Source organism: Ipomoea triloba, chromosome 15 (assembly GCF_003576645.1).
Source record: "Ipomoea triloba cultivar NCNSP0323 chromosome 15, ASM357664v1".
In the NCBI taxonomy this organism is placed as follows: domain Eukaryota; kingdom Viridiplantae; phylum Streptophyta; class Magnoliopsida; order Solanales; family Convolvulaceae; genus Ipomoea; species Ipomoea triloba.
Genome location: NC_044930.1, coordinates 14,617,614 through 14,633,858, shown reverse-complemented (window position 1 = coordinate 14,633,858; position 16,245 = coordinate 14,617,614). Strand labels below are relative to the sequence as shown.

Here is a 16,245-nt window from a genome sequence, read left to right as displayed (position 1 = left end):
TATTTATACTTCTATTTCTATACTACTAGTCTACTATTAATAAAAATAAAATCAACCTTTGTGAAATTCCCGCCCAAACAATAAAATAAAGATAAAATGGAAAAGAAAACTTATTTTACTAATTGATTGAAAATATAAAAAGATCGTAATAGAAAAGGAAATTACTAATTGACTGAAAATTATTTAAAAAAACATTAAAAACTTTAATAAAAATTAATAACGCTTTCCTTTTGAAAATTTTAAATTGTTTAAAGCTTAAATAAAATTAATTAAACATAGATTGGTAGATTTTTTATAATAATTACAATTAAATCATTCAAATATGGAGGAGGAAGAAAAACCTAAATGTGATATGGTGAAGCTGAATATACTTACGGTATAAAAGTATAATTGCACATATATTAGTGTAATTGACTAATAATAATTGCCTAATAATTATTAAGGTTATTAAGTTAAACATTGGTCGTTGAATTTATTTTTATAATAATTATAATTAAATTATTTCTAATTTTCCCATATTTATTTTAGTAATAATATAATTATATAAGTTATATTACATATCGATCTTTTAAAGATAATTGTGGACAAACAAATCATATGTTATTCAATTAATTGAGTAATACTTTTGCACTAATATTATAATAAAATAAAGGGAAAAGGGTCAAATTGGCCCTCAAACTTTATCCAAAAGTGCAATTAAGCCCTCAAACATTCAAAAAGTTCAATTAAACACATGAACTTGTCATTGTGGTGCATTTAAATCCATATGACCTGTTACTCCAGGTAAACAACCGGTCACAATTTTTCCGACCAACATTCTGGCGACCGGAATCTTCATCCCCAACCAATTGGCGTCTTCTCAGTTGGAAACCAGAAGCCAGAAGCCAACAAACAAACTAGCTAAAAGCAAACCCAAACCCAAACCCAGAAGCCAACAAAGAAACCAGAAGCAAACCACTCTGTATGTTCGTGCTAATCTCTTGATATCACCTTACAGGAAACCAGAAGCCAACAAAAAACTTGAAAGCTTAATCTATTCTGACATTAAAATCTTGCTGATCTGAGCACAATTTAACTCTATATATTATGCACAGTAAATTGCATGTTTCTAATGCTAACTTTCAGAAGCAAACCCAAATCCAAACTCAAAGTCACAGCAAAACAGTACTGTGGCAGAACAATACTGTTCATCTTCTCCAATGGGGAAGACGAACAGACCGTTCGTCTTCTAACGGAGAAGACGACAGCACTGTTCGTTGGAGAAGACGGACGGTCTGTTCATCTTCTCCAGTGGATTTGGGAGAAGACGAACGGAGAAGTCGGAACCATCCACCGCGTCAACCTCAGCCCCGTGGCTCACCAACGGAGAAGACCACGCATGGGCCCCGGGAACAACTATCTTGCGCCGTGCCAGAGCTGAAGGCAGCGCAAGGGGAGGTATTCCGCCTGGAAACCCAAGCGGTGGCGCCCGGAGATGCAAAAGCCAAGGTGCTCAGACCAGCAGAGATGGCGGAAAAGAAGAACTGGGACCAATCCGGTCACATCACTTCACTGGAGACATAGATCAAACACCTAACGCACGAAATCAACAGAGGCAACGAAGACGATTCAAAAGCCTAGGAAGAAATCGCATTGCTGAAAGCAGAGATTCATAAACAAAAATAAAAAACAGCCGAAGTGGAGGCCGTAGAAGCTCAAACGGAGAATCCAAGCAACACAAAATTGCAGAAGAATATCCCTAACCCTCCAACGGAGAAGACGACTGTTGGTTGGGGATGAATATTCCGGCTGCCGGTCGCCGGGATGTTGGTCGGAAAAATTATGACCGGTTGTTCACTTGGAACAACCGGTCATATGGGTTTAAATGCACTAAAATGACAAGTTCATGTGTTTAATTGAACTTTTTGAATGTTCGAGGGCTTAATTGCGCTTTTGGGTAAAATTTGTGTATTTGACTTTTTTCCCTAAAATAAATGTACACGTTCAATATTAAAATTTTTTATAATTTTATCTTTATTTTTATTATCTAAATATATATATATATAAATTTATCTGTGCATCGCACGGATTATTGAACAATTATTTACTATAATTCAAACAGGAAAAACATAGAAAACATACAATTAAATGACATTAGTAACCCCATCCGCCCAAGTGCTGAACCCTAAAATCCCTCATTCCCTCTCGTAATCGTAATTCGTAAGTTCTCCTCTGTCCTCTCTGCGTCGAAGCGTCGAAGGCAACCAGTCGACCACTACCAGCTCTCCGGCGAGTCGGCGACCAGCAGGTGTTCGCGACTTCGCATTCAAGCGGTTCAGCGTCCGGCTAGTCTGCGACCACTACCAACTCTCCAGGTCTTCGCGTCCCGCACTCCAGAGTCCAGCCGGCAGCCACTCCAGAGTCAAGCCGCTCAAGCGTGGTCCACGGCAGCCTCCTCTCCTCCTCAGGTAAGCCATAACTCCTAAGCTGTAACTCCATAACTCCATAAGAGTGTACGACATCCAGTGGATTATTTAATTGTGAATTACAGTTTGTTTGTTTTTTTTTTTTAAATTGTTAATTAAGCTATTGTTAATCCAGTTAATTGTTTGAATTATTTTTTTTGAGTACAATTGTTTGAATTATATAATTAAGCTATTTGTGGACAGTGGACTGGACAGCACTCATAGACTCACAGTAGCATTCATTAATAATTTAAGCTATTTGTTTATTGTTATTTGTTAATTGTTTGAATTAAGCGAAGGAGTGATGTGTGTAATGATTATGAACTTTGAATATTAATTGTTTTTTTTATTCTTGTCAATATTGTCATTTTTAAAGTAATTTAATTTCACATACATTACATAACAAACAAACCAAAAACAGTACTAAACACTAGGCAGTGTAGCAGACTAGCAGGTTGGCACTGGGCAGGTCGCTACCCGGCGGCGGCTGTTGCGGGAGCGGCCTGCGGTGCCGGCGGCTGCTATGAAACGTTTGTTATCATTGTTATAATATTCAAATATTCAATGTTAGATGTTACTATGTTAGTATGTTAAATTGTATTATGGACGTGTTAATTTATGGTTATTAAACTTGTGTTGATGGATTTTGTATTGTGAACTTCTATTGTTGGGTTTTGTATTATGAAGTATGAACATAGTTTTTATAGTTTTGTAGTTATTGATTGATTGTAATTTTGTAATGCGATTTATGGATTTGTGGTGATATACTTATATATTAGTTTTGTATTATTGTATTAGGTATATTTTTAATTTTAATTTTTTAATTTTTTTTTTTACAAATACGTATCCATTAAAAAGGCTATAACATGTAGGTCAGCCGACGGCCTGACCTATTTTTATCCCTATTATTAACTACATTGGTGATGTAAACCTCTTTTATTTTACGAGTATATACATATTCCAGGGCTTCTCCCATCAATACAGAAAACCCTTATACTTCCATTCACTCTTGCAGCAATCAATGGGGAAAAGAGCCAAGAGTTCCAGAAAGGGAAAGAAGGCATGGAGAGCCAACATAAGCACCGAAGATATTGAAGACTTCTTCGACAATTCCACAAAAGATGCTCTTTCTGGCGGCTCTCTGGCTGATGTTCCTAGTGAATCCCTCTTTTATGTTGACAAGTCAAGAGGTATTTTTGTTTCTTTTATTTTCAGATTCCTAGAAAGCTTTCAATCTATATGCTGATATATGTCCGCATGACATTTGTATTACAAAACTGATTGATTATGTTTGAAATTTGGTATTTTTACTTTAAACTATGTTAATGACTGAATAAATTACAACATTACAATTTTTATGTGGGAGGGAGTAAAGTGGCTGACTTTGAGTTTCTTTAATTCTGTAAAGCTATGATTTTTCTAGAATTATTAGATTTTTGAGCTCAACTAGATGGGTGGTTTTAAAATTGAAAGATATGATGCTAAGTAATCCTCGATTTTCAGTCTTGGTCCTTAAAGTACTACTTGAAGTTTGGGTCAGAGGTGGTTAGCACTGAAACAGTGTTGAAAGTTTGTAGAAATGAGAAGTTTATGATCACTTTATAATTATATTGGCTGGTGGATAGATAGTAGTAGTTTATAATATATGTTAGTGGCCTATGTCTTTGCTTTAGTTAGCCTGGTGGAAGGTGAGCTAAACAGGAACTGGGGATAATTTTTTGAAATATCATCTTGGTTGTTGAATTGACACAACAGAAGATGGTGGGAAAGACTAATTGTCCAGTTGGTGCAACTCCAAATGAACGCACCAAAGTTTGGCCACAAATTTCTTGGCCAAATGTCATCACATCCTCACATTATTAGCTGTTTGCATGTAGGGGTGAGCGTCGGTCGGTTTCGGTCGGTTTTCGGTTAATAACCGAAAAATATTATGAGACCATATAACCGACTGAAACCGACCGATTCATATACATAACCGAAATAACCGAAACCGACGGTTATCGGTCGGTTTCGATCGGTTATTTTTAACCGACAGAGTGTAACTAAGGGTGGAAAAGTAGTTACCAGGAAAATAAATTATGTTGTTTGGTTGATGGAAAAGAAGTTGCTGGAAAGATAAATTCTGTTGTTTGGTTGGATTTAAAATGGTAAGAAATAATGTGTATAAAGACCTATATGCCGCTACAAATTAATAAAAGTAATAATAATTAGAAAATAACACAAAGGATAAATTTGTCAAATCATACCAATTTTTCTTCCCATCCTCCATGGAAAACAAAATCCTTGGTCCAACCAAGGATTTTGTTTTCCTCAAATTTGAGGAATTCATTTTCCATTGGAAAATGAATTCCATGAACCAAACATCACAAAACAATATTTTCCTCCACTTTAAGGAAAACAACTTCCATGGAAAAAATTTTCCACTCAACCAAACATACCCTAAAAGAAGAATTAAAGTTTGCTCTGTAGTCTGTAGTTTCTACTTTCTACACATTAAATGATTTAGAGTCCTTGGATATGTGTTGAATCTTGGTTGGAAGGGTTTCTAGGTGTTGAACATTAAACCATCCATAGCCAATTAAATTAGTTTTTTCCTGTACCAGATTACACAGTGGTTTCCTTCGTCATTACATGCATGATAAAGCTAAAGTCAAATCCACTAATGCAATACTAATATCTAGCCAGGTTACTATTACATCTTACTAAGGCATGTTTATGTTTTTTATTGAAATTAAAAGAAAACTTCACTGTACTGTTTTTTACTTGAGAATTTTAGATATGGACTTTTGATTTGCTAGCCAAATATATGTAGCGGTCCAAAGCTTCATTCATTTTTTTTTTGACTAACACTAGAGATATTACTAAGACCAAACAGTCACTTACCCATGTAAATTACGTTATTGCATGTTCATGTTGCTTACTACAGTGCTAAACCTAAACATGGCTTCAAGTCACAGTCACAGTAACCAACTTCATAAATTTTTTGCCTTAGTTTGGGATTATTTATTGGAATTATTTATTTATTAGACTTAGTTTGGGTACTAAACCTCATTGTTTATATAAATTAAGCCTCGGTTTTTCGGTCGGTTATCGATTTTTTTTTAACAAAACCAATAACCGACCGAAAAACCGAAATAACCGACTTTTTTTGAACTGTATAACCGAAACCGAACTGATAACCAAAAATTTCGGGTGGTTCGGTTATCGGTGATCGGTTTTTCGGTCGGTCCGGTTATTTTGCTCACCCCTATTTGCATGTGCTTTTGTTTGGGTCTTAACTGAAGTATGACACTGCTAAAGAATGAACTTTTTGCCTTAACATTCTACCTCCTCTATTTGGTGGTGGTGAATTGAATATGTCTATGTTTACACTTCAGATCTTTCAGCCAAGCGCAAAATTGAAAAAAAGAGGGATAAAGTACTTCATTTTGAGAGTTTGCTGCAGAAAAATGCTTTTGTTCAACCAGTACCATCTTCAACTACAAAGAAGTCAAAGAAGAAAAGTAAAGATGCTAAAAAGGCCAAAGATGCTGCTGAAGAGTGTCAAAAGGTAGGAACTTCAAGAACTGATTTTGCTGGATTTATAGACCCCAATCCCATCAGATGTTGTACCTCTATGATCTTTGTTGACCTGCTTTTTTATGTGATTTAGGATGCTGCTGCCATAGGTTCTGGCCTTGTTGACATATGGAATGAAAAAGGTATCCATCTTTAACTAGAAATCCCATGTATGATTTGTTATTTTCATCCTAATATGTCTTTCAAGACTGAGATTTGCATTGTATTGTTGTAGGTGAAAAGATTGTTAAAACAAAAAGGGTAAATAATGTTTTCATTGTTACATTACTTTTAGAGAAATTCTTTTGATTTTGAAGATTGATGTTCATTCCAAAAATTATTTTCCTCTTTTTTTCTTCTTCTTTTCTTCTTGTGGTGGGGGTGCTTGTCACTCTTTCCTTGTTGCAGAAATCGGTGACTTCTATTATACCTGCTGTGGAAGTTGATCCACCAGGATGCTCATTCAATCCTCCCTCTGAAAGCCACCAGGTTATTTTTGATATCTGATATTCACATTTTTATCTGACATTGGTTTTATTTATGGTACATTATTACATTATGCATTCATCTCTTTGTGTACCCAGGATGCATTAGCCTCTGCTGTTGCAGATGAAATGCAGAAAGTTTATCGGGATGAGTTGGGGCCTGAGCCTGTTCCTTTAACTGTTCCTGGAGAAATAGTTGATGAAGAAAATGTTAGTGAATTTATTGTATTTCCTGTTTATTGGAACTTAGCATCTGCAATTTGCATTTGCTCACTTCCCTCAGTGCCCTTTACAAAACTGTCTAACAAGCCGTTATTTCAGATGTACTTCCTTGATGCGGATGACGGGAGTGGTGATGACGATGAAAATCTGATTGAAGATGGAAACCTGGATGTGGAGAAGAGGTTTGCTTCATTTGATTGCTTATACATCTACTATATGATTGTTAATCAAGTGTTATACTGTTATCTTCTCATAACATAACATGATCTATAAAGAATTTATTCACATGCTACAGAGATTGAAGGATACAAATTTCAGGGTTGAAAATTTACTTATTCATTCAAGCTGATTCATGGCATGGATGCATCATAAAATTGAATTTGCAGTCTAAGTATCATGTTATGTGTCATGATGCATCTTAATATGCACTTGAAATTAACATTATTTACCTAAAACCGTAGAAGTATAGAATCATAAGTCTCATGAAATTCATTTTTTTTAATCACAATTCTGAAGGCTGCAAAAGACGAAATTGGTGACAAAAGTTGAGAAGAACAGGAGGGCTAGACGCAAAGAACAGTTAAGAACTGAAGCAGAAGCCAAAAAGGTGGAGAACCTTTCTAAAGAAATTGACAGGTATATTTCAGCTGGTTCTGCAAATCTCTCTTAGTGGATTGATTTCTTGTACACATAATCTTATTGTCTCTAAGAAGTTTTTCTTCTGCAGCTTGTCAGATATCATTCAAGAAATAGCAAAAGAGGATGAAGAGAAACAGAAAAGACATCTCCGCCGTGTTGTTGCTAAACAAGAAAGACTAAAATCTTGTCCACCCCGTCTAGGGAAGCGCAAGTATGGTGTTTTTATGTTTATGGCCCCGTTTGTTGGGGGGGGGGGGGAATGAGGTGCAGGGCGCCAGGGCTTACTATCTTAGAATGATTTTAAAAGAAGTGGTCTTCAGAAATCTTGGGGCCTGAAATGATCATTGTGGATGATTCTAAATGGTCATCATGGATTATTGCAACTCACACTTTTAGATGGCATGCTTTCCCTCATCACACATTTAATTGTGTTGGGAGTTCTGTGTCTTAGCTTAGGCATTCAAAAATGATAATCAAACCAGATACATTTCTTTTCTTTTCACTTTCCCGCAGTATATATAATCTAATTGCTACATCTCAATCTCAGATTTCAACCTGCTCCTGTTCAAGTATTATTATCAGAAGAGATTACCGGTTCCCTTCGTCAACTAAAGGTTTTGCTTTTGATTCACATTATACTTTCACAAGTTGTCAGATATTTGATTTATTTGAAGTTTATTGAAACTTTGACATTTAGTTTAGATTGAAGACAAAAATTTTCAACACGCTTTTTGTTTTATTCTGTTGCAAACAGGGATGTAGCACCCTTGCAAGGGACCGATTCAAGAGCCTGGAGAAAAGAGGACTGGTTGTCCCATCAAAGAAGACCTCCAGGTCAATTGACTTTGTTGATTAGTCGTATTTCTGTCTATCAATCCTTTTCTTCTTCTCCCAAAAGGTTGAATCCCCAACTCTAAGGTCCCCCATACCCCTGGCTTGACAGAGCATGTGAGATTACGGTAGCTCAATGGCTCAGTAGACAAGTCCAAATGCCGGTGCGCACTAGGGATCTTCCCACTTTGGGCATAATCCCTACATTGTTGCCGCTGAGTTCGAACTTTGGTCTCTTCTCCCAAATATTGCCTACTAAACCAGTGAACTAAGCCCGTGCCGGCCTATCCATCATTTTCTTAGCATGAGCTTTGCATTTTTTCTACTGAACCAGTTAGCTAAGTCCGTGTGGGCCTATCCATCATTTTCTTGGCATGAGTTCTAGCATTTTTATCGAGTTTAACAGATTTGACCATCTTTCCCACCAATTCTCTTCGAATATTCCTCCACATCCATTGTACCTTACATATTACTACAATTAGAGGCCTCCATTTACCGCCATTACTGCCATGAATCCTATTCACAAGTCTACTTGTGAGCCTATGATGTGTGTATGTTTTATGCTAACTTTTTGGAATTCAAATTTAATTTTCAGGAAGTGATTGTGAAGTCATGGAATGCCAGGGTGAATAACTACATTGGCAGGTTGTTTGAAGTCCTCAGCAGTGAGCTTCCCATGCACGTATTTGAAGGAGACTATGAAGCTGAAAATTTTGACAATATTTACTTAAGTTTGTGTTGTTGCTTAAAAGTAAACTAACTGGAACTCAAACCTGGGTTTTAATTATTTTTTGTCAAAATTTCTTAATTTCATAATACAATGTTTAGTTGAAGTATACTAGAAATGTCTAGGCTACTAGTTCAAATTGGATAAAATTCAATATATTTATTTGGTGGTCTATCTATTCTATATTTTTATTTTTATTTATCATATAAAATGGAGTTATCTTATACGGAATAACATTTTGAAATGTGTAGGCCACTAATAACATTTTGAGATACGCCCTATGTCCCATTTTACCTGTCCTGTTTACTATTTATTGGTCAAACCAACTCTTTCTTCATTGCTTATTTTCTTTAATAATTTTTAATTATTTTTAAATTTGATTTTTTGTGTTTAATAGTACTTTTAATGTAGTTTCTAAATATATAAATTTTATATACTAATTCTAAACTTAATATTATGAAAAATTTAATTAAAAATAACTTCAGTCAAGTCTCGTTAACCGAATTAGACAAACAAAATGGGATGGTGGTAGTATAATTTTATGTCTTATTATAAAATGGAGTTGCCTTTGATATGATAATTTTATGTCCTTATTAAATTATTTAATTGATTTTTCTCGATATGATAATTTTATGTCCTTATTAAATTATTTAATTGATTTTTCTCGATTTAGTCTTAAACGACTTTTTATTTGTTAAATTTATGCAATAAGGATGTTAACTCAATTACTAGTATATTTAATTTAATTTTGCCTATCCAATGCTTACCCAAGTTTACAAGGACAATTACTGGCAATTACTGTCGAAATGGTTAACTGTCAAAAGTTTTAAATGTGTTTACAGTTTAATTATTATTTAGGCTTTTATTATGATTGTGTTATTTTGATCTCAGGTGATTCAATTGGAGCAAATTTAGTTTATAGAATTCTGGTGCAGTGAATCAGTGATGTTCAATTGGAGCACATTTGAATTCTGTTTTTTTTTTTTTTTTTAAATCACTTCTGGGATATTATCTTGTATTTGGAAATTTTAACGTGTTTGGAGTTTGGACATTGAAAATTAGGCATGGAGCAACTCTATCAAGTGTCAACTATTATTTTGAAAGATTTCGGAGGTGTTTGATAAATAGTTGTTAGCTGGAGCAACTCTATCAAGTGTCAACATACATATAAAGGAAATGGAGATCGGTTCACAATGCCAGCGCATTTCCCCTATTTCTCTAATAGCTACAGTCAAACGCGAGCACCCTAAACTCAACCCAAATAAGTATTCCTAACTCTATAGCACTGAGTTTCAACTCTCATTCTAAATTTGTTCTCTAATGGCTATCAGATTTTGGCACATTCCAGTAATTTTAGTCCGTCGTTCTTTGATTCTCGCTACTGATTCCAGATAAACTAACACAATTTTTGAGAAATTTGGATCTTGATCGAGTTTTTTTACAGATCTGTGTAGTAATCGCCTCCTCAAATCGTTGAAGTTCTATCTAGGGTTATTTGAAGTTGTAATCGGTTGCATGCACAGTAAATTATCCTTTTCGAGGGTATCTGTCAGTCATCTATTATCATAGCTAAAAGCTGAGTATAGTCTATTGTGATTGTGTACTGCTTTAATTGGTTAACCTAACTTTATGTATAAATTTGAACTATGTCTTTCTTATGTTGTGTTCCTAACAGATGAAGCTACCAGTAGAGAATTATAGCTAAAGCTACCAGCTCAAAAGTACAAAGAAAGATGAGTTCTTAATCATGTAGTTTAGGGTTATAAACTGTACAATAAAAATAGATAGTACATAGCATGAGTAGAGGCTAAATACCTTTGTTGTTGGTTGTTCCTCTGCGTTTATTGCCTATAACACATGACTCTGTTAATTTCTTCATGTAATTATCTGCTTGAATCTAGCCAAGTACTTGTGTTGGTTGCTTGTTTTTGTAAAATAATAAAACTGGTGTAGAAGAAGTTCATGAAGTGTGTTTTAAAGCATGTGTTTCAATAAAATGATTACCTGTTTGGGATTTTAAATATTGAGAAGTGTAATTTTCATTGAATGTTAAGAAGGCAAACAGTTTTATGGTCCGAGTGTGTATTGATTGCAAGGAACAGTGAACATTAGCAAGAATTTACTTTATTGACAGAATCAATGTTGTGAAAAAGTCTAAGTGTACTTTTACAGTTTACAAATAAAATAACAAAGTGAAAAAACTATATAATAACTGAAAATTTTATTAACTGATTAATCATACCAAATAATAAAAACTTTGATATTTTGGGCAAGAATTTCAGCCCAACTGAAGTTGAGGTCATAGCAGTGAAGAATTTAAAGTGTAGGGTTTTATAGAAGGATTAAAGTTAGGGTGTTACTTGCATAATTAAGAAATTTAATCGTTTTTGTTTCTTTTGGCAGAATATTGATTAAGATAGAAATGGTCATTGAGAATGGAGAGCACTGGAAGGACCCAACATGAAGAGTAAAATATGATTCATCTATTCATGGTAAGTTACAGATGAACTTTAGCTTGTACTTTTTCATTAGTTAGATTGAGTGTATCTGTTTAAAATGATAGCTGTTATTAACTGATAAATAAAAGTTTTTATTTAAGGAAATAATAGAATGTACATAATATCTGTTTATACATAAAAAAAAAGTACTATTAACTGCTAATAGCTACATGTTTATTTAAGGAAATAATAAAATGTACGTACATAATATCTTTACACATAAAAAAGTACTATTAACTGCTAATAGTACACATAAAAAAGTACTGTTAACTACTCATAATGAAAGTTTAAAAAACTAAGTTTAAAAAAAGTAGCTACATGTTCTTCTGCCTGGAACTGTAACTCTGCATTCAAAACAAAGAAAACAAAAGAAAGTAATAAAAATATTTAGCAATACATAGCCACCTGCATTTTCAACTACGTTAGTCAACTGCTAATGAAACCAAATGTCATTAATAAATGTGAATAGAACTCTCATAGAAAAGCAGTTATACTGCATAATGTCTTTAACCAAGCAATGCACTATTCCAGTGCATATCATCCACACAAAACAAAAATTGTTCGTAAACAGTTTAGAATAACAAAATGAGTAAGACAGAATCCAATAGTTGTGTATGTCCCATTAATTTTTTTTTCCTGCTTGATCATAACTGGCTTAGACTTCTTCAAATTTTGACTTGATGAGAATTAGTCAAGTAGGCATCTCTTAATAGCACCTGTGTCAACTTCATCTTGAGGTTTGTTCATACCTTTTAGCCTTAAGTCATGTTGCATTGAAGAACTTATAGCCTCATCACCTGATTCACTCTCCTGTACACGAATAAAAAAAAATAACCTAACAATCAAAATTGTAATCTAATTAAGTTAAAATAGAGTAATTTACATCAGATTCTAGGTGATCTCTTTATTCTTCAATCATCTTAGATAATTAATCATGATCATCCACCATGGATGGACAGTACTGAGCTTCCAATTCCTCATCATGCATAACATTTAAGACTGGGATGGGCTTTGCTGGGTTCCTAATATGTTCATGCTTGAGATTGAGTTTAAAGATCATAGATTTGTTCCGCAGCTGATCAAACTGAGCTGGAACATGCATCTTACTCTGTGAAACAAAAATAGTTAGTATAATATAAACAGGTAGTATGAATTTGTTTTTAGTGATTTTAATATAAAAAATTACCATAGAATACTTGGTTTTCAAGTCATAGGCAGTAATGCCTAAAAGTTCAACACATCCAGTCTTTGTCCCACAATAAGAAAGGTGCATCACTGGTTTTGTCTAGAACCCTAACAACAACTCTGTATCTCAGATTGCCTTCCTGCCAATTAGTTTTGCATGTTTCACAATATAAGTAACTTTCTGTTAAGATAAGGGATTTAAAGCAGCCTGGTGATCTACAAGAGTTATAGAACCATTTCTTTCCAGTTTCAATTGAAACAATTGTCCCTGGGACAAAAAAATAACCTTCCTGCAAAGTTTAATTACATAAGTATGAAGTTAGGTGTAACAAAGTGCTTAATAAATTATTTAGTAATTACTTATTACTTAATAATTAATAAAATAATATCTCAGCTCTGTCATACAAATCTCTGATTGTGCTTACAACCATAGGTGTTTGGGAATTATTGGCGATGTGACCATAAGAAACAACTGAAATACTTTTGAGTGGGCTACAATTAGCCTTCAAACTGTTGAATTAATTAATTAGTTATTAATTATTTAGAAATAATTATAAGAACACAATTTTAGATATAATAAAACTAAAAACTGATTTTAGGGGTATGATCTTACCTATTTTTAAAATTTGTAAATTCCTGGCAGTCCAAATTGAATAACACTTTGGTAGCAGTGTATGAGCTTGAAATCCTAACCTCACCTAAAAAAAATACAGAATAATCAGTAAACATAAACAGTGGCACTAATCTCTGTGATATTTTCATTTATGATGGCAGTGAAGTGAACTTACTGTCAACCACCTTGGCACGACAGAGTTGGAGCAAAATGATCAAAGGGCCATCCACATGGTTATTGAAAAATGGCATAAAAGAAGGTACATGTTCATTCCATAATGTACATTTTATACGATTTCCCCTAAGTAAACAGAAACAACGTAGTAAAACAGTGTAAAACATGGGAAAAAAACATGAAATCATCTAGACTGTCTGAGTAATTTAGAAACTTACTTGGAGTCTTCAATCAAAAAATCAACCAACTGTGTGGGGAAACCAGCAATAACCTTATCCTTAGGAGAATAGAATTCAACTACTCTACCAATAACATCTAGAATGACATATATTTTGATAAGTTTCATGTATATGAAAAAAAAAAAAAAGGTAAGACAGCTTACCAATCAACTGCTTCTTTTCAACTTTTCCAGCTATTAAGTCCTCAATAGGATTAATACGAAATAAAAGGCTTGGAAAACCCTTTCTCCTATTCTTCTATATATTAAAGCCAAAAGATTTTGGCCAATCAAATGGTGCATTTTCTCGCTCATTTGAAGCTACGTCGTTTGTTTGCGTAAAGGATTTGTTAACATAGAAGGCCAATGAAATTGCTTCATTTTCCCGCTCACTTAAACCTGCGTCGTTGGGAACAATCAGGCTTTTTTTTTGTTTTGGATTAATGAATTAGTATTTAAGTTGTAATTAAATATTACCATCTTTTCGACTTCCCAAGTTATGGGAAGTTGTTATAAATAAGGCAATCCATCAGACTCAAACTACATAAATACCATATTACATACATTATATAAACCCTAATCATATCATTAGGAATTTGAAATTCAAACTGCAGGCATGCGTATTAATCAGTAGGGCGTTTCATTATCCGATGCCTCGAATGGTTGCATCTTATGGTAAGTTTCAGACCCCCAAAACCTACTATAAAATGCCTCGTATGGTTGCATCTTATGGTAAGTCTTCAGACCCCCAAAACCTACTATAAAATGCCTCGAATGGTTGCATCTTCTGGTAAGTCTTCAGACCCCAAAACCTACTATAAAATAGAACACCTTCCTCCAACCTTTGCTAGGTATCCCTTCAGTTTTTCGGTTTGCATACCTTGCAAAAAAATGTCAATGTTGTATATTTTAGCAAAAGACATTTCCCCTCAATCCTACAGAAAAGCAATTCGTTTGAGATTGATTTGTACCTACATCCTACCTGAAGGTAGGAACAAATTTGCTATCAAGAGTCAAGAATGTTTTTTCCATGACATTGAGGTAATTTTCATTCTGTACTTCTGCCAATTAAACTGCTAATAGTTAGTAAACTTTTAGTTTTTTTTTTTTTGTAGGGCACCTATGTTTATGAAGTATTCATGCTGATTTTATTGACCAATTCTCAAGTCTTCTAAAAGAAAGTAAGGTTTATGGTATAAAAAACTTCGTGGCCGTATCTAACTACTACCAATATAAGACTACACAACATAAATATATGTTGAAGTTTAATCACTACACAACTATTGAGAAACATAGGAGAAATGATTTTCCAAGCCTTTTATTTCGTATTAATCCTATTAAGAACTTAATAGTTGGAAAAGTTGAAGAGAAGCAGTAGAACTAACTGCTCTGATATACTCTGATTCTAGCTCTGATTAATACAAGATGTGAGTCATCACAGTGTGTTAATATGTGTAATAACAATATAAAAATAAAGGAATACTTTTTAGACTAATGGTTCTACAAATGTGAGAGATCAATGTTATGATAATAATTCTAATATGAAAGGAAAAGAAAAAGGGTTCCAAAAATGTTACATGAAAAATGATTTTTTTTAAATATTATCTAGGTCTATAAAACATTGGCTCACATATTCTAATGAATGGATAGAGACATTCATATACGGCAAGCACACATTGAATTTTTTTTATTTAAGTAAATATTCTATACATGAAACTTATCAAAATATATGTCATTCTCCTATGTCTCTCAATAGTTGTGTAGTGATTAAACTTCAGCATGTATTTATGTTGTGTAGTCTTATATTGGTAGTAGTAAGATACGACCGCGAAGTTTTTTATAGCATAAACCTTACCTTCTTTTAGTAGGCTTGATAATTGGTAAATAAAATCAGCATGAATACTGGCATAAACATATGTGCCCTACAAAAATACAAAAAAAAAAACTAAAAGTTTACTAAATATTAGCAGTTTAATTGGCAGCAAGTATAGAATGAAAATTACCTCAATGTCATTGAAAAAATATTCTTGACTCTTGATAGCAGATTTGTTCCTACCTGAAGGTAGGATGTACGTACGATAGGATGTACGTACGAATCAATTTCAAACGAATTGCTTTTCTGTAGGATTGAGGGGGAATGTCTTTTGCTAAAATATACAACATTGACATTTTTTTGTAAGGTATGCAAACCGGAAAACTGAAGGATACCTAGCAAAGGTTGGAGGAAGGTGTTCCATTTTATAGTAGGTTTTGGGGGTATGAAGACTTACCATAAGATGCAACCATTCGAGGCATCGGATAATGAAACGTCCTACTGATTAATACACATGCGTGCAGTTTCAATTTCGAAATCATAATGATTGTATGTAATAATGATATGATTAGGGTTTATATAATGTATGTAATATGGTATTTATGTAGTTTGAGTATGATGGATTGCCTTGCTATATAACAGTTGTAGTTTATTTATAACAACTTCCCATAACTTGGGAAGCCGAAAAGATGGTAGTATTTAATTACAATTTAAATACTAATTCATTAATTAAGTAATCCGTTCCTAACAAAAAAAGAAGCATGATTGTTCCAAACGACGTAGATTTAAGTGAGCGGGAAAATGAAGCAATTTCATTTACGCAAACAAACGACATAGCT

At 33.8% G+C, this 16,245-nt stretch overlaps 1 protein-coding gene across 1 annotated transcript; it reads left to right on the top strand.

Annotated features, from left to right (window-relative positions):
- Nucleotides 1-2,159: 2,159 nt before the first annotated feature.
- Nucleotides 2,160-9,082, top strand: LOC116005596 (ribosome biogenesis protein NOP53-like). Its single transcript, XM_031245838.1, has 13 exons — nucleotides 2,160-2,447; nucleotides 3,460-3,634; nucleotides 5,822-5,994; nucleotides 6,097-6,145; nucleotides 6,238-6,263; nucleotides 6,411-6,491; nucleotides 6,587-6,697; nucleotides 6,809-6,891; nucleotides 7,226-7,345; nucleotides 7,437-7,559; nucleotides 7,896-7,962; nucleotides 8,103-8,182; nucleotides 8,775-9,082. Exons 2-13 carry the CDS (start codon nucleotides 3,466-3,468, stop codon nucleotides 8,779-8,781), a joined length of 1,089 nt encoding a protein of 362 aa, XP_031101698.1. The 5' UTR covers nucleotides 2,160-2,447; nucleotides 3,460-3,465; the 3' UTR covers nucleotides 8,782-9,082.
- Nucleotides 9,083-16,245: the final 7,163 nt, after the last annotated feature.

Bases quoted from the DNA above. Each gene is read 5' to 3' on its own strand.
- LOC116005596 (XM_031245838.1), top strand. From the start codon at position 3,466: ATGGGGAAAAGAGCCAAGAGTTCCAGAAAGGGAAAGAAGGCATGGAGA. The intron at 5,995-6,096 runs GTAGGAACTTCA...TATGTGATTTAG, and splicing joins CTGCTGAAGAGTGTCAAAAG to GATGCTGCTGCCATAGGTTC. The intron at 6,264-6,410 runs GTAAATAATGTT...TCCTTGTTGCAG, and splicing joins AGATTGTTAAAACAAAAAGG to AAATCGGTGACTTCTATTAT.